The sequence below is a fragment of the Coregonus lavaretus genome (assembly GCF_964263955.1).
Source record: "Coregonus lavaretus genome assembly, chromosome: 23".
NCBI lineage: Eukaryota > Metazoa > Chordata > Actinopteri > Salmoniformes > Salmonidae > Coregonus > Coregonus lavaretus.
In genome coordinates, this window is record NC_140010.1 from 38,199,889 (window position 1) to 38,219,016 (window position 19,128).

The 19,128-nt window shown below is 45.2% G+C and overlaps 1 protein-coding gene across 1 annotated transcript; it reads right to left on the reverse strand.

Annotated features, from left to right (window-relative positions):
* Nucleotides 1-1,262: 1,262 nt before the first annotated feature.
* On the reverse strand, nt 1,263-18,203 carry LOC311150518 (SH3-containing GRB2-like protein 3-interacting protein 1; the record flags this gene model as incomplete). Its single annotated transcript, XM_084188004.1, has 24 exons — nt 1,263-1,285; nt 1,538-1,702; nt 1,873-1,937; nt 2,219-2,460; nt 2,540-2,669; nt 3,085-3,240; nt 3,522-3,557; nt 3,773-3,884; nt 4,316-4,375; nt 5,443-5,593; nt 5,816-5,937; nt 6,181-6,909; nt 7,123-7,191; nt 7,460-7,540; nt 7,785-7,885; nt 8,107-8,170; nt 8,452-8,476; nt 9,893-9,904; nt 10,719-10,891; nt 16,948-17,008; nt 17,504-17,560; nt 17,705-17,753; nt 18,049-18,112; nt 18,200-18,203. The coding sequence occupies 24 exons, from the start codon at nt 18,201-18,203 to the stop codon at nt 1,263-1,265; spliced, it is 2,751 nt and encodes a 916-aa protein (XP_084044130.1).
* Nucleotides 18,204-19,128: the final 925 nt, after the last annotated feature.

A 19,128-nucleotide genomic window follows, 5' to 3' on the forward strand; every position in this document is an offset into this window, starting at 1 on the left:
TTGCTATTAGAAAATGATAAAACACCTATTTACTCCACACGGTGGAAAAACAACAAAAGAAATATAACATTAGGGCCTTCCATTACATATACGTACATTAGTATTCTATTTTAAATAAATAATTATTGTATCACTTTTTCATCTTCTTTGATGTCCTCCGGTTATTCTTCCCAGCGGGCAAAACTGGTTCAAACTGGTTGAATTGACGTCATAAAGAACAAATATCAACCAGTTTTGACGTAATTTCAACCAGTTTCTCATTGTAATTATGTAATTTCAGCCAGTTTTGCTTGGTTAGGCCTCCTGGAGATGCTAAGCGATAAACAGACTCAGAAAGTCATCCATTCTGGTCCAAGGCAACTCTACTATCCAGCCTGTGAGGCAGCCTGCTTTGTTTTTGTCTTCCACAATCAGGTAAACAATGTGAACCATTACATGAACCACTTGACCTCCCAGCAAACACACAATACATAATGTTGTCCCCACATTGACTCCAAGTTGTGGGCCTCAACCTGCTGGTACAGTACCAGCTGGTACCATATTAGTTTTACCAACCCAATAAATAAAAGAAAAGCATCAAATAATAGAATATAAATGTCATCATAGCGAATGGAGTTATTTTCATAATCTATTGAATTATCAATGAATGTTAACTGTATCTATATCTATTCACATAAATCTGTCCAGTGAATCTTCCATCATCACCCATTCACATACATTTCCTGTAGCTCAGTTGGTAGAGCATGGCGCTTGCAACGCCAGGGTTGTGGGTTCGTTTCCCACAGGGGGCCGGTATGAAAAATGTATGCACTCACTAACTGGATAAGAGCATCTGCTAAATGACTAAAATGTAAACATTTCTTCTCACAAATAAAACTGGATCACTGTATGTGGTGCCAATAATACATTACTTTGATAAATGTAAAAGTGTTGAATTCATTATCTTTGCCTCAACAACCCTCAAGGTGCACAGAACAGAACGGAAAAGGGCGGTGACTGCTTGCATAAAACCCCAACAGTGAGACTACTGTATTGAGTGTGTTAAAACATAAAGTGATACCTTGGTGAACTGTGTCCATTACATCACATCCTGTTGTTGCTTCTATCCCATCATCCACCCTTCCCTGCTCAAGTGTAAGGTTTCAGATGTTTTTCAGTTAGTAGCTTGTAGCTTGAATGAAGAATACATAGTAGACTCTCATCATCCTCAGAGTCAAAAGCCATTGTATGGGTGAAAGGGTGTCATTTTACAACAGTGGTGACTAGTTGTCCGCCAGATATTTCCCTGTAAAGAAACACAATCAGAGTATTCAGTCAAGGGAATTTCAACTATTGCCAAAGTGTTGTCTTGCCTTGTTTGCATGGTCAGGCAACAATGTCACATTCAGGGTTAGGTTCAATATAATTTCAATCCAGTTTTAAATAGGGCCCATGATAGGCATCCCAAAATGTGTGACAATGACCATGGGAGTTGGCAAGACAGCACAAACAGATCTGGGACCAGGCTAGTATTTCCATGCTTCCTTCACACACTGACCTGCTGCAAATCTCTTTTTGACCAGTGAGAGCCTGTAGCCGGCCCCCACCAGCTGGATGTCACAGCCTGACAGAGTGCTGCCCTCGCTGGTGAACTGCACCGCCAACTGGGACGGCTTACTGGGACCCTCTGTCAACTGGAACCTACCCAGTAGAGCTCCCACTCCTATAGGAAAGAGAATAATGGTGATGATGGTGATGATGAAGAGCATTATTCAGATTATGAAGATAAAGTTGAGGCAGATGAAAACGGAGAGGAGAGGAGAAGGAGGAGGAAGACAGGAAAAGTGAAAGAGGAGGAAGAGGATGAGGAAGAGATAAAGGAAGATCATCTACCTCCATTTTCAGACCTCTGGGAAAGGCTTGGTATCTTCCATAGAATTTTCTGCTGCTCTGAGTTCCTTAGAGAGAAAACCAAATACAGTTATAGTTGCCTACTTGCCATTATTATTTCAATGACATTCACCTGAAAAATACATTCAAAATATAAATATATGAATATAAATATATAAATAATAAATATTTTTAAATATATAAAAATGTATGCACTCACTAACTGTAAGTCGCTCTGGATAAGAGCGTCTGCTAAATGACTAAAATGTAAAACATTTAAATACAAATACAAATTCTAAGATTAAATACATTTTAAAAGAATCTCAGGTCAGCAATTTAGCATTCTTACCAGGTGGCAGTGGGGATCATGGCTTGGAGTTTGTGCACGCCCCCGTCCAAAGGGACCAGGAAGTGGATGTTGTGGAGGGGCGAGGGGGCGGCCATGGCCTCCGTGTTGTATTTGTAGTCTATCCTGAGGTCCGTGCTGGTGGCGTCGCCACGCCAACTCACTGCCAGGTTCAGGGGGGTCGACTGGATCCCCTCGGCTGCCACCTGCGACAGAAACTCACACACACAGTATTTTGCATTTGTTTAACAATTATATGTAATTGTGACTATATACAGTATATGTAATAATATTTAATAATATGCACTATGCAGATGGTCTCACCTGATATTTGATCATGTCTACATTGTAGTAGGTTGCTTGAGGCTTCTGGTCAGCCACTCTCCTCAGGTGGCTCATCAGGTTTGGCATATTTACCCAGAATTCCTTGGTGTCCACATTGGACACGGTGTCACTGGAAACAAATACATGACGTGGGCATTTCTGGTTTGCTGATGGTGTAATATTACAATTACTGTATCTGATTCAAGTACTGTATATTATGATATTATCTTGCACGTGTACATGCAACACCATCATTTTTTAATCACAGAGGTGTCTCTCCCCCAACAAATTAGAGCCAGCGCATCATACCAAACAACGCCATTTACCTGTGACTATATTCATGATAAAGCACAGTGTCTTACTGTTTAAATATAAGGATTAAAACACATTGCTATTGGTCCTGTGATTGTCTACTATTTTTAGGGGCATCCACCAACAGTCAATGTGTAGCTCCAATCCTGGCCACAATCCATGCTACATGTTTATTTTTATTTTTATCCTTGCCCCAAAATACATGAGTCAGTGTACTGTATAATATGCCTTACCAGCACAGTAGCTGTGGATTGGGGAGGACCTGCTCAAGCCGGCTGTAGTTGCTGATGCTGAAGGTGAGCACAGGGGCAGACGGGTGGCTAGCAAAGTGCCTGGTGATGCCCGCCGGGAAAGACAGCACCATCTCCCCAGTGATCTTTACCACACACCTGAAACACGGAGAATAGAGCCAGCTCAGTGCTCAGAAATGGGTCAAGACAAAAAAGAAAAGAAAAGGACAAAAACTACAGTACCCAGAATCCATAGGGATGCCACAAACAAACTACATTCTACAAAATATCTACATTCTCAGTTTTCAGAACAATATATAGGCTAAATGAATTTCCCTGTGGGGACAGCAAAAGGGGACAATAAAGTTTGAAACTGAATTGAAAAAGGCATAGCTGCAATGTGATAATATATATCAACAACAATATCATAGCCATCTTACTTGTTGCATTTATTCTGATGAGGGTCGCTTTGCCGGCTGAAACATCATGTTGTCATGAATTTGCATTCACATCAGTATTGACTTTGATTTACATCAATGTTGTTATCGACAATAGTATCAATGTTGCTACTTGTTTAAGCATTAGCCTAGCATTGAAATGAGAATGTTAGCCTATTTCTAATGCTACTTGTGTTAGCATTAGCCTAGCATTGACAGGAATAGCCTAGCATTGATAGGAATGCTAATCTTACTTGCTGGGGTCGGCTCCTTTGAAGTAGGCATTGATGGTCTCGGTGAAGGCAGCCGCCACAGGCAGAGTGTCCTGTGCTCCCATGGTGAGTGGACTGGGACCTCTGGAGCATCCTGACACACACACACACACACACACAGTTGATTACCATAGAAAGACACTAGCTCAGTACTATTAGCACTTCCTGTGTCTGTAACGGCCTACAGACGTGGTCAAATGAGCAGACATGCGTAAGGGGGGGAGATGGGAAGAGCATAGAAATGGCAAGAAAGACGATTGGACAGATCATGGAAAGTGATAAAATGACGAAGGAAGAGGATGCTTGAAGAGACTAGAGTAACATGGACAGCCAGGGTAGTGCAGTACAGTACAGTACAGTACAGTAGCCTCCATACACTGGTACTGGGTCATATTCATTAGGCACCAAACGGACTGAAAGAGACTACCTGAACTTGTCCAATTAGACATGCTATTTTTCCTTTTCCGTTGCAAACGTTTTTTTTTTGCAGTGTACCCTAATGAATTCGACCCTGGTACGACTCACCTTCGAAAGATAAATAAAACCGGCCATGGTCAAACCATACCATGGCTGGCTGTTTTTCCTCTGTGTGTGCGGGGAGGGTTAGAGGACATGGGGTAGAGGCAGGCAGGAGGAGAGGAAGAGAAGAAGAGGTGGATGAGTTACTGGAGGTGTAGACCCATCACGAGACACTGAGGGCAAGGCCAGAGGGAGTTTTGCGTGATGGCTAGATATTAAGAAAGTGGGTGAACATCAGATTGTGCATGGTATACCATTGTGTGTTTAGGAGGGTGACGATGACGAGCGGTGTGCATGTATGCATCATACTGTACAGTGTACATGCTTCCATTCTCCACAGTATTTAACCAGGTTGTCCCATTATGGTCAAAAGGCCTGTCCCATTATGGTCAAAAGGCCTGTCCCATTATGGTCAAAAGGCCTGTCCCATTATGGTCAAAAGGCCTGTCCCATTATGGTCAAAAGGCCTGTCCCATTATGGTCAAAATACCTGTTCCACCAAAGTCATTTTATACTGTGTGCTTCAAATTTGAGCATACTACCACTCGCAAAATGACAAAACAATGAACAGTTCATTATGTTGAACATTGAATGTATTAACAACAGAGACATACATTAAGAACACCTTCTCTTTCCATGACATAGACTGACCAGGTGAATCCAAGTGAAAGCTATGATCCCTTATTGATGTCACCTGTTAAATCCACTTAAATCAGTGTAGGATTTTTAAGCCTTGAGACAATTGAGACATGGATTGTGTGTGTGCCATTCAGAGGGTGAATGGACAAGACAAAATATTTAAGCGCCTTTAAACGGATTATGGTAGTAGTTGCCAGAGGCACCGGTTTGTGTCAAGAACTGCAACGCTGCTGGGTTTTTCACACTCAACAGTTTCCCGTGTGTATCAACAATGGTTCAACACCCAAAGGACATCCAGCCAACTTGACACATCTGTGGGAAGCATTGGAGTCAACATGGCCAGCATCCCTGTGGAACGCTCTCGACACCTTGTAGAGTCTATGCCCTGACGAATTGAGGCAGTTCTGAGGGCAACTCAATATTGGGAAGGTGTTCCTAATGTTTGGTATACTCAGGGTACACAGGTGAATGAGGTGTTATGGAGGATGGTGTACCTGTGGTGGATATGTTGAGTTCTCTCCCCAGGGTTGGGGTGGAGGCTGCGCTCAGTGAGGTGATGGAGGATATTGAGGAGGAACTCTCGGCCCGGGCCAGCGGGGCGAAGGGAGGGGGGCTGCCGGACACTGGGGGGCTGAAGGGTCGAGTCTGGGGGAGGGGGTGAGAATATCAGTAGCCCGCTGCTGTACCAAACTTTTAAAAACATAATGTAATGTTAGCAGAGCAATCGCAGTTAGGTTTAGTAGCATCTCTAACTTAGTGGAAATCCGTTGAAGAAAAAAACGAATAATGAGGGTCGCAAGTCTAACAAATTCTAATGGTATCGATCACAAGTCTAACACATGGAAGAGTAAACTGTAGGTGCCATACCAGGTCTCCTAATTGTTTCCCAGGTGGCAGTTTGGGTCGAGAGGAGGGCCTTGTAGGAAGAGGGGGAGGGATTGGACTGCCTCCTGACAGGGGCGTGGCAGGTCGAGCTGGAGAGGAGGGGTCTGTAGAGGGAAAAGAAAGGCACGTGACATGAGGAAAAATGGCCCTTATTAAGAAGTGTTATGATCAGCTATGACCTACACTATATAGAATACATGACCATCTAGATCCGATAGCAATTGTCTCCAAGGAATAGATTACATTTTCACTATGATCGGAATACCCATTCTAATTATTGTATTTCTATGTTTTCCTACAGTGGTAATCTACCCATTCTATTTCTGTTTTCCTACAGTGGTACTCACCGCTGCCTGGGCAGGGTCTGGGGGAGGACACCATGGACCTGTAGGTGTGCGGGGGGAGGGGTGGCGGCGTGCCCCTGAAGCCCGGGGTCAGCCCAAGGGGCGAGGCCATAAAGTCAGGCTGCTCCTCCCTCAGGAACACCAGAGGGGAAGGGACACCCGCCCGAGGGGAGCGCTCCGCAGGAAGGGGGGGAGGGATAGGACTGGTAGGGGCAGAGGAGTACTCTAGTGGGCCAGAGGGAGCAGGAGAGTACTCCAGTATCTCATCATCCAAAAACAGACTAGGATCGATGGCGATGCATGGCGGAGAGTCCGGGGGAGAGAAGTCGGGAGGCAGGGGGGGAACGGGTTCATCTGGAGGAGGAATGGAGATAATGGAGATGGGAGAGTCGGGGGGAGAGGAGAAGGGTGGCGGGGAGGGGGGAGGCTCATCCGGAGGGTGGCCCGGGGAGAGGCAGGGGGAGTCTGGGGGGGAGGAGAGGGAGTGGGGCGAGTCGGGAGTCGGAGAGGCAGGGGGCGGAGGCGGGGCCGGTTCGTCTGGTGGGGGCGGTCTCTCGCTGTTGAAGCTGACCCATCGGGGCGAGGCCCTGTCCTCAATGGTCCGGGAGGATTCCATGGGGCCGAACACGTTGTCCAGGTCAGGCACAGGGGAACCTCTGTACGAGGCTGGGGATTGGACGTTCAGGTAGATGGGGGCGGGGCTTGGGACTATTCTCCCATTGGGTAAATCAGCTGTGGAAAAAAATTGTTCAGAGATCTTGCTGAGTTAAAGGGGCACTTCTATCAATGCTGTCCAAAGAACAACGATTCAATATGACAACTGTGCATGAGGCATGGGAATATTGAAGCTGATTCATTCCAAAACAAATACAAATAAAACCATTGAAGTTTTGGAATTAATCTGCTTCGATATGGGAATTATGGTCATTGGCAGAATAATATTACCGGAAGAATCAGTCGAAGAATTACCTTGACTAGCTGCTGGGATGTTCTTGGGAGGTAGTGGAGGAGGAGCTACAATGAGAGTGACACTTGGTCAAAGGACTTGCATTTTGTACAATAGTTAGTCTACAGTACTACGGCACTAGAGAGTGTGACACTAGGTCAGTCTGTAGACTTACTATAACACTTGGTAACACTATTGACTAAAACGTTGGTCTCAAACTGGCGGCCCGCGGGCCAGATGCGGACCACAAGCCGATTTAATGGCCCGTGGAAGTCTTAGAAATATAATAATATAAAAGCACAAGCATGACTGATGCATGATACAGTTGGGGCTTACCTCCTGTGGGAAAGGATCGGGTCAGAGGGGAGTCAGAGTATGGTCTGGAGTCACACCATGCATCAGCCTCTATGCAGACCACTATGATAAAGGAAGACATGATATCAAACTTGATCAAAGGTTTATCAAACTTCAGTGGGAACACAAATGCACAAATATATCACACTAAACCAGACCAGGCACTTTTGGGTGATAATACAGCTATAGATAGTATTATTATGATTAGGAGCAATCAACCAACATACCACTATACTAACACATAGCTAAAACCCATGCAACACAAACACACATATGCAGTCAGAAAGACTATTTTTGTGAGAGTTACCATCATTTCTGTTACTATCATATCTGTGTGTCTCATAGGTAATCTCTGGAGGAAGCCCGAAGAAAGCTGGGGATGCTCTGCGATTCTGGGATACTCTCTCACTGCAAGAGATGATAAAGTTAAGATATGTAAATATGATTTTATGACTCTGATATTCAAGATTTCATCGATTTTCTTGTAGTGTGTTATTGAAATTGAATTTAACAGCTTTATTTTTCCCAAAGATAACATTTAGCACACCCAACACAAATTCTAACAATACAGTATGTTAATATGCTAGCCTGTTTGCATTGTTAGCATTAGCACGGGTTTGAACTCTGACCTTTGTGTCTCGGGGGCGGGGCTTGGCATAGGGGTGGAGCGTCTGGGTCTGGCTATCTCCTCACCTGGAAAGAACAACCCAATACCACTAATATTATATAGCATAACATTATATCATATATTATTAAATGTATACTGGAGGTCTTCAAATTCTGTGACAGCCACTGAATGTGCATCTAAACTCAAACTATTGTAACTACAGTATGTATCCCAACTGTAAACAAATTGCTTAACTGATGGTGTAGAACTATGAAAAGATACTGTACTGTACATGGATGTAGTTGACACTGACAGAATGTCAAACTAATTACAGATAGCATTACACTACTTCTAGCAATGTACTTACAAGACAGGTGTCTCTTTATCGATCCCTGCAACGAAAAGAAAGTCATTTTCAGTATAACAGTAAAAAGGAATCCTAACCTCACATAAGAAACATGAAGGTAAACAGTGCAACCGATAATTAAGAGTTTCCCCGGATGAGTCTCCCTGTACAACTGCTAATGTGAATTAATAGAGTGAAGAACTAACTGTAAGTATGGACACTGACAAAAGACCACATTTTGTGAGGCCATCAGTACATTTCATATTGCTGGACTGGAGAATAGGAGTTGAAAGGCCGTGTTTGGGTTTGTAGAAAATTAAATGGACAGCACCAAAAGATAATCTTCAATAATTCATTTATTTCCCTGCAAGCATTTTGGGTGCCACCAGGTGGCGACTTACCGGGCTGCATCTCTGAGACCAGCAAAAAGGAAGAGAGAACAGACCTGGTCAGAGAGTGACAAATCAGTCAAATGGAATGGAAAATAATATAACACCCCTTTACTTCAGCACTGTGCCATAAAGCCTACACACGATAATGCAGCAATACAACATAGCACCTGGTAGGTTACGTTACCTGAGCTTGTCAATCAACATAGGCCTGGGTCCTGTTCTTTAGGGCACAGAATGGAAAATATATTTAAGAAATGTTTTGCTAAAGTTAATTAAAAAGGGTTTCCTATTGGACATGTCCATTAAAAAGGGTTTCCTATTGGACATGTCCATTTAGACCCTCCCAGCTTTAGTCTGTTTTCTTCCATTTGGTGCCTAAGAACAAGACCCTGCTGTTATTTATTTGACAAAGCTGCACATGTGATCCCGTTTGCTAGCCTACCAATCAGCTTTGGTCAAACAGAATCAATGGGCTATCAACAGGTGTTATGTGAAGAATTGTGCATTATGTACCATGTAAGCCTTGCAGGGGAAGTTCAAGTAAGTTTTCAACTAAAATAAAACGTTCTAACCGAAGATGCTCTTTAAAATGTGTTAAAGGCATGCAGTGTGAAAGTGTTAGTAATATAAAACATATATAATATGCAGAGAGGAATTAGAATAACTAAACAACTCAAATACCAGAGCCAATCCCAGCAGGAAAAACTGGTTGCAATGACATCAATGGCATCATTACGGTTGTAAAAGGACGTTTTGTAAATGTATTTTTAGCAACTAGAAAAATAGATCTTCATACCTGACCAGATAACAACCAATATATGACGTCTTTCTTGATTTCGTCATGAAAACATAGGTTGGTTGGTTATAATCTGGTGATATGAAGACTTCTGAATCAGAAAATCAGTTTCTAACAAAAGAAAGTGACGTCACATCACATGCAACATTTTGCCTGCTGGGGATTTTTTTTGCTTCTGTAGGGGAAAGAGAATCCACATGAGAAAAGAATCCACAGCCATGCTCTTTCTTTATTGTGAAACAGATAAAGAAGTGGAAGAAAAAACCTGGCTTACCGGACTTCTCCTCTACAAGAGCAACAGACGTAAGAAACAGAGAGATGGAATAGAAAGGGAAGAGACGGAGAGATAAATGAGAGGAAGTGAGAGGAGGGAAAGATATTCAGATGTTCAGTACATTCCCGATAATTTCACTGGCTAGAATTAGCTGTAGCTGTCTCAAGTTTCAACAAACAGATTCATATACAGTAATACTTCATATAACACCAGAGAGAGCTAGCTTTGGAGTAGCAGATACCAGTCCCTCCAGGATTATGCGATTCTGCCAATTTATGTGAGAGTTTGCAAATTTAACTTATCACAGCACTATTTCCTCATAAAACAGTTAAATCATCGCAATATTATCGCATAAAACTGACCCATCACCGCAGTACAAAAAGAGAGCTTGCAATTTCAACCAATCACCGCACATTTGCCGCATAATATGGTTCAATCAAGCCACACGTCAACAAACGTTTTCCCTCGTCTGCGCATTTTCGCAACAATTGGACAAAATCATTGCATATTGCCATGTAAAATGTCAGAATTGCGGGCAGCAAAATCAAGCATTTTTGCCAGCAAATATCACAAAGAAATCCCAGCAAAATCCTGGAGAGCCTGAGTTACGGCGGTGGCCCTTGGTCATAGTAACCCGAGTTCAAGCCCTGGTCAGGTACATTGCACTATAACCGACTTTACTAGGTACAAATCTAGGGTCAGCTTCCCCTCCCCCAATCCTATCCTTAACCATTAGTGAGAAATATGCTAAACTAACCGAAGAGCAGCGTCTTGGGACAACTTCACCCTACTCCAATTACACACAGTTAGAACATCAAGGGCTCACCAGAGAGGGAGATAGAGCCAAGCCCCCAACTGAAGCTTTCAGTTCGTCCATAGATGGGACGGCACACTTGGCAGTGTCGGAAGGCAACGGCTTGATCTTGATCTTGAACTTCCTCTTGTCATCCTCGTCCTCCGAGTCGCTGGAGGAGAAGAAGTGTTGCTTGCCTTTGGGAGCTGGTGAACACTCGTTAAGGAACAATATATTTTACAAAGAGTTACATTACAGAGGTGCACAGGGGTAATCTTGGCACCTATAACCTAATCTTGGAAACCCAGAACAAAAATGTTGCGTTATTGCGTGACCTTCTCTATTATGGTTAGATACATTTATGTTACATACGTCTGTCCATGAGAGAGGGGTAGACAAAGGAGCACCCCAAGCATTTCCAATGAACTAAATTACTAAAGATTGTCCACTCCCTATCTTTCGGGTACCTCCATGGGTCAATGTGTAATTTGATCCCTAAATGAAATTAAGGGCATCAAAAACCAATACTCACACATACTCAAATACCAGAGCCAATCCCAGCATGTCGAGCCAAGTGCCTATCAATTTCCCTTGCCACAAAATGTATAATTAGCGTTAGCATACATCTGTTCCAAAGACACAAAGGGTGCATTTACTAAGGCAGCCCAATTCTGAACTTTTACCCAATTATTGGCAAAAGATCTGATCTGATTGGTCAAAAGATGAATTAGTGGCAAAATATCAGAATTGGGCCAAATAGATACTTTGTCAGATGCAAAGCCAATAGTCTCTGGAGTACAAATGGTGCAGCGATATACAGTATACCTGTCTGACTCCGTCTGGTGTGGCCCAGTTTACTACACTGCACCTGCTGAAACTGAAGTAGATATTGTCCCTGTTCTAGGATCAGATTACCCTAGCCCAAATACTGTTATTTCTCACTGATGATGGTAGAAAATCTCACTGAATATTGCCCTACCCCTAACCTTGTCCAATGGCTCAATTGCTAATTTGATCCTGGGCCAGTGAAAACATAACTTTTCAATTGAAACCAATGGTATTGAAAACTTTCTAGGCGGGATGCAACAGAGATAGGCTACACTTATTTGACTCTGCCCTGTTAACCAGCCTGGCCACACTGACTAGACGTAACATAGTAGATGTACATTTGTATCGGTCCAATTAGTATGATATGTTATGTTTGGTATGGTTACTTAAGACAGGAACTAGGATATCTAGCAACCCAAAGGTTGCGTGTTCGAATCACACCACGACATTGGTATTCAAAGTCGGGGACGCGACGGGGGAACTGCAGTGGGGTCAATAAAATAAAATAACAAATAATTTGGAACAAACAAATATGAGAACAGATTATTTTATGCGGAAATATACAAACGTTTTGAGAAAGATAATTTGAAAAAAAAAGATGTATTGAGTAAATGTATTTATTGGTTTATTTTCAAGAGATCAAAATGTAATGAATTGAAGGTTATTTGTTGATGTAAAAATCGAAATGTACAGATTTTAAGGTTGTATCATTAGATTTGGGGTGGGGTGGGTTCGCGAGAAACTGTTGCGGAAAAAATGGGGTCCCCAGAAATTATGGCGAAAAAAATGGGGTCCCCGCTGAAAAAGTTTGAATACCACAAAACTTCAGCATTTTAGCAACTTCTTAACTACTAATGTTATCTAACCCTTCCCCTAACCCCTAACCTTAACCCCTACCTTACATTTACGTCATTTAGCAGACACTTATCCAGAGCGACTTACAGTAGTGAGTGCATACATTTTCATATTTGTTCGTACTGGTCCCCTGTGGGAATCGAACCCACAACCCTGGCGTTGCAAGCGCCATGCTCTACCAACTGAGCTACACGGGACCTTAACTCCTAACCCTAACCCCTAACCTTAGCCACCTAGCTAGCTCTCGTTAGCCGTTAGCCACAACAAATTGGAATTCGTAACATATCATACATATTTAAAATTCGTAACATATTGTACGAAGTAACATATCATATGAAATGGATGATGGACATCCACAAATTCATACATATCATACAAAACGTAACAAATGACACTAAATGGAGGGAAACAAATGTAACTTTGCTATGTTACGTCTACCCCTGAGTTCAGGTTGTGTTACCCTTTCACCAGTGTTGGGGAGTAGTGAACTACATTTAGTTCCACTAGTAATATAACTACATTTTGCAGTAGCTTGGTGGTAGTTGAACTAAATTCAAATCTTGGTAGTGTTTTCAGTAGTTAATTACTACTTCTTATATGTAGCGGTGTAGCTAACTACTGGAACAACACACAACTATTTTTTGCAAAAATGAAAGAAACTATCGGTGAAGTAGTGTGACGAGTACTGAGGATACGAAGAGGCAGGACGCAGACGAAGGAATCAACAATGTAAAGGTTTACTTAACACTGAGCAGGAGAACAACAAAGAGTGAGTACACGACAAGACACTAACAATCACACACAACACAACACTGAACAGTCCAGGGCTATATAGGGGTGGTGATGAGATGATGAGGTGCAGGTGTGCTGGAGGTGATTAGGGTGCGTTGGGTTTCCATTCTGGTGTTGCCAAGGTGGTGCGCTCAGACCGGTGGCTCAGTAGACTGGCAAATCAGAGCGCCAGAGGGGAGCAACGGGAGGAGACGTGAGAGTACACCCCCCCGGACATGCGGCTCCCGCCGCAGGACGTCACCAACCATGAGGACGACCCCAAGGACGAGGAGCGGGCCGGTCAGGGCAGCGACGGTGGAAGTCCCGAATTAGGTTGGGGTCCAGAGCGTCCCCAGCCGGAACCCAGCTCCTCTCCTCAGGACCATACCCCTCCCAGTCCACCAGGTAACGGAGCCATCCTCCACGGAACCTGAAGTCCAGCAGGTCCCTCACCGCATACGCCGGACTCCCGTCAATGTCCAGGGGCGGAGGGGGCGTACCCCGGGAGGACCAGGAACCATCGGCCTGAGGAGAGACACATGAAAAATGGGTGAGACACGGTAGTGAGGGGGAAGGAGCAGCTGGTACGATAACTAATTTATCCGCCAGAGGACCTTAAACGGCCCCACGAACCGGGGGCTCAGTTTCTTGCAGGGCAGGTGGAGAGGGAGGTTTTTAGTGGACAGCCAGATCACCAGGCTGGAATACGGGGGCCTCACTGCGGTGGCGGTCAGCTTGGTCCTTCTGCCGATGAATGGCCCTCTGGAGATGGACATGGGCGGAATCCCAGACCTATCCGGCCCTGCGGAACCACTCGAGAGCGGGCGCATCGGTCTGGCTGGGTGTCCAAGGGGCCAGGCCCGGCTGGTACCCCAGGACGCACTGGAAGGGAGCGAGGGAGTTCTGGGCATATTCTGCCCAGGGAGGAAACCTTGCCCACTCACCCTGCCGGTCCTGACAGTGGCAACGAAGAAACCTCCCCAGCTCTTGGTTCATGTGCTCCACCTGCTCATTCGACTGAGGCTTATACCCGGAAGTGATGCTGGCCGTGGCCCCGATCTTCTCCAGGAAAGCTGTCCACACTCGGGAGGTGAATTGGGGGCCACGGTCCAAGACGATGTCCTCCTGAAGTCCATAATGCCGGAAGACCTGTTGGAACAGGACCTCAGCGACCTGGAGAGCAGAAGGAAGACCAGTTAGTGGAAAAAACGGCATGATTTGGAGAACCGATCTACGACCACCAGGACTGTGGTGAAGCCGTCAGAACGTGGGAGGTCGGTGACAAAGTCTATGGACAGGTGTGACCAAGGTCGCTGAGGTACTGGGAGAGGAAATAGTTTGCCTGCCGGGGCGTTCTGAGGTGTCTTCATTTGGACACATACAGAACAGGAGTTGATATAGCCGGAGACATCAGTAGCCAAGGTGGGCCACCAGTATTTTTGTGAGAGAAAATGTAGGGTGCGCGTCATACCGGAGTGCCCTGCCATAAGGGTGGTGTCACGGACCCTGGTGGGTACATACACGCGCCCCGGAGGGGCTTTGGCAGGCGCTGGGTCCTCCTGAGCCGCCAGGTGGATGTCTTCGTCCACATCCCAAACGACAGGTGCCACGATGAGAGACAGAGGCAGGATAGGACCCCCAAGATCCTTCCCTTCTCTGGTATGGCGCATCCTGGAGAGTGCGTCGGCTTTCACATTCTGGGATCCTGGGCGGTAGGACAGAATAAACTGAAAGCGAGTAAGAAATTGGGCCTACCTGGCTTGACGAGAGTTCATCCGTTTCGCTGCCCGTATGTGCTCCAAATTTCGGTGGTCAGTGAGTATCCGGAATGCATGGACTGCGCCCTCCAGCCAGTGTCTCCATTCCTCAAGAGCGAGGACCACCGCCAACAGCTCCCTGTCTCCAACTCCATAGTTCCTCTCTGCGGGGGTAAGCTTTTTCGAGAAAAAGGCACATGGATACATTTTCTCTGGCTTACCTTGCCGCTGGGAGAGGACCCCACCCACGCCCTCCTCAGATGCATCCACCTCCAGGATGAAAGGACGAGCTGGATCTGGGTGTTTTAGGAGGGGCGCTGTGGTGAACTTCTCCTTCAGCCTCTTGAAGGCAGCATCAGCCTCAGGGTTCCAGGCCAGCTTCTGAGGCCCCCCTTAAGGTGAGAGGTGAGCGGGGCGGCTATGGAGCTGAAGTACCTGATGAAACGGCGGAGGAAATTTGTGACGCCCTGGAAGCTCTGTAGGCCCTTGATGGTGGTGGGGACTGGCCATGACCTGAAGGCGTCTGTCTTCGCTCTTTCCATGAACACCCCGAGGTCTGATCCTGTATCCCAGGAAGGAGATGGCCTGTTGGTGGAATTCGCATTTCTCCCCCTTCACCAACAGGCTGTGTTCCCGGAGGCGGAGTAGGACCGCTCTGACGTCACTAACATGCTCCTCGAACGTAACCCGAGTAGATCAGGATGTTGTCAATGTACACCTTCACATGTCTACTCAGCATGTCTCGGAACACGTCTTTGACAAAGGACTGGAACACGGAAGGTGCGTTGGCGAGGCCGTAGGGCATGACGCAGTATTCATAGTGGCCTGAGGTAGTGCTGAATGCCGTCTTCCACTCGTCTCCTTCCCGGATTCGGATCAGGTTGTAGGCTTGGTAAAGTACCGGGCCCCTCACAGCTGCTCGATGGCCGACGGAACCAGAGGGATGGGGTACCGGTACTTGCTGGTGACTGCGTTCAACCCCCAGTAGTCAATGCACGGCCTCAGTCCTCCGTCTTTTTTGGCCACGAAGAAGAAGCTGGCGGAGGCAGGACAAGTTAAGCGTCTGATGAACCCCTGTTTCAGGGTCTCCGCCACATACTTCTCCATGGCCTCAGTCTCCGCTATGGAGATGGAGTAAATGCGACTCTTCTGGGAGGGGTTGTCCCTCCAGCAAGTCAATGGCACAGTCCCAGGGCCTGTGAGGAGGGAGACACTTAGCCTTGGAGGCAGAGAAGACATCGGAGAAATCTGCGTACTCACGTGGAATGTTGGGCTGGAGGGCGGACTCCGGACTCTCCACTGACGTGAAACAACAAACTACCGGCAGGCAGGTCCTCCGGCATGAGGGGGACCAGGCTGTGATCCTCTTGGTGATCCAATTGATGGTGAGGTTGTGTAGTCTGAGCCAGGGCAATCCCAAGACGATCCGGTGAAGGGGTGACGTGATGATGTGGAAGGACAGCTCCTCGTGGTGCTCCGGTAGTGTGGGAATGGTGATGGTGATGGGGAGAGTGACGTGCGTAATTGTGCCTGATCCAAGTGGTTTATTGTCCAGCGAGGTGATGTGTAGCGGAGAAGGCAGTGGCACGGTGGGCAACCCCCATTCAGAGACCAGCTCCCTATCTATAATGTTCCCCACTGATCCGTAATCTATCATTGCCGTGGAAAGCGAAGAAAAGGAAGAACCATTCACCATTAGGGGAACTAACAACAATGGTTTGATGACAGGTGATGACGGAACACTCACGGAGCGGCGACGGAAGTCATACCGACTAGATAGGGAGCCGCCAGGAGATCTGTGGTCCGTGGTGGTGTAGGGGGTGCTGCCCACCTCCATTGGTGAGGACTCGGAGGCAAGGCGGCTTCTTAAAATGAATGCACTAATGTAAGTCACTCTTGATAAATGACAAAAATGTCAAAATGTCAAATATTTCTTGGTGCCCGGCAACAGTACTAGGTCTCAGAGCAGGTGACTTCACTTTCAAGATTCCCATTACTAGTGCACCGCTAACTAGCTAGCCATTCCACATCAGCTACATCTGATAAAAGGATATTTTCCCCCTCCTCTCCGGGTCTGAGACTGAAGCCCTCAGCATCCACATCTGGAGTTGCCTGTAACAGGAAGTAAATATGTATAACTAAGTGGTCAATTTATGGTTTATGACATTGTGTGACAACAAATACAGTCACTTCTCTCATGCTTGTGGTTAAATAAATGCACACAAAAACTGCAGTCCTGTGTTTTTCATAGCTAAAGATGTTTGAAGATGCTTGTTTGTTCAGACTCACACAAACTTTATGTACGATTCTGAAAACAGAGATCACGTTTTGATTCCAAATTCAAAGTTACATGAGGATGATTGATTGCCATAACCAAGAAAATTATAGGTAGCAGAAGCGGAAGTAACGTCTGGTTGTAGGAAGTAAAGTTTAGAATATGGTTTATAGAAATTGTCATATGGGGGTCGAGTTCTGACAACCAGGGCGGCATTTCCTCTTGTGCTCCCTATAAATGTTATTGCTTATTCACTAACCCATTGTATTATTACTAATTACTGACACTATAGAGGGATTACTTACTGCACTGTGCTGTATGAATGTACTTACATATCGATCCCAATCAATCTCCCCATAATAGCCATTTGGAGCCCCGTTGGTCTTTTTCTGTGATAATGGAACGTGTGAGTGAGAAACTCTCATAACAACAAGCATTTTATATACCCATATTTTAAATACCCATAGCTTGAAAAAACAACAATAACAACAACAACAACATTCACAAAGGGGATACATTCAACTAAAGTTTACCCCATAGTCTACCTTTCCCGTACTTACTCCATCTTTGTCAGGTGAGCCCCTGTATAGAGAGACACGAGAGGAAAGGACAGAATCATCAGGTAATACTACTTTGACAAAAGCTCAGAAGTTTGAAATGACCGCTCTAATAGCTATCAGACCAAAATAAAAAATAAAACACTTAGATAGTCCATAGATGTTGAACATGCAGCAATATGCTAACTGCATGTCTATGGACTTACAATCAAATAAGTGTTACCAAAGTAAATCTAGCTGCTGAATTATGTAATGTTTTTAATGTCTTGGTGCCAGGTGTTTAATTCTGCATGTTAAACTGTCTACTCGTGCACACTCACGTGGAATCTGTGTCCTTCTCTTTCTTTCGTAACCCAAAGGCCTTCCTGGTGCGTCTTTTCAGTCCTAGCAGCGAAGAAAGAGAAGAAGAAGGAGAGAAAGTGAGTTAGAGAGAGTAATGAAATACTGATGGGCATTTCCATCGAAAGGTACCCATGAGCACTAACGTGAAATTCATAGGAGCATATCAAATTGGGTGTCAAATGATAGCTAAGAGTATATTTTTGGAAAATAAAGGCATAGATACATTTTTCAACCATTTTCCATCTTAAAAAGTAGGTATAAGTACAGTCTTGGTCAAAAGTTTTGAGAATGACACAAATACTAATTTTCATAAAGTCTGCTGCCTCAGTTTTGATGATGGCAATTTGCATATACTCCAGAATGTCATGAAGAGTGATCAGATGAATTGCAATTAAATGCAAAGTCCCTCTTTGCCATGAAAATGAACTTAATTCCCAAAAAACATTTCCATTGCATTTCAGCCCTGCCACAAAATGACCAGCTGCCATCATGTCAGTGATTCTCTCGTTAACACAGGTGAGAGTGTTGACGAGGACAAGGCTAGAGATCACTCTGTCATGCTGATTGAGTTAGAATAACAGACTGGAAGCTTTAAAAGGAGGGTGGTGCTTGAAATCATTGTTCTTCCTCTGTTAACCATGGTTACCTGCAAGGAAACACGTGCCGTCATCATTGCTTTGCACAAAAAGGGCTTCACAGGCAAGGATATTGCTGCTAGTAAGATTGCACCTAAATCAACCATTTATCGGATCATCAAGAACTTCAAGGAGAGAGGTTAAATTGTTGTGAAGAAGATGTCGGGCGCCCAAGAAAGCCCAGCAAGCGCCAGGACCGTCTCCTAAAGTTGATACAGCTGCGGGATCGGGGCACCACCAGTGCAGAACTTGCTCAGGAATGGCAGCAAGCAGGTGTGAGTGCATCTGCACGCACAGTGAGGCGAAGACTTTTGGAGGATGGCCAGGTGTCAAGAAGGGCAGCAAAGAAGCCACTTCTCTCCAGGAAAAACATCAGGGACAGACTGATATTCTGCAAAAGGTACAGGGATTGGACTGCTGAGG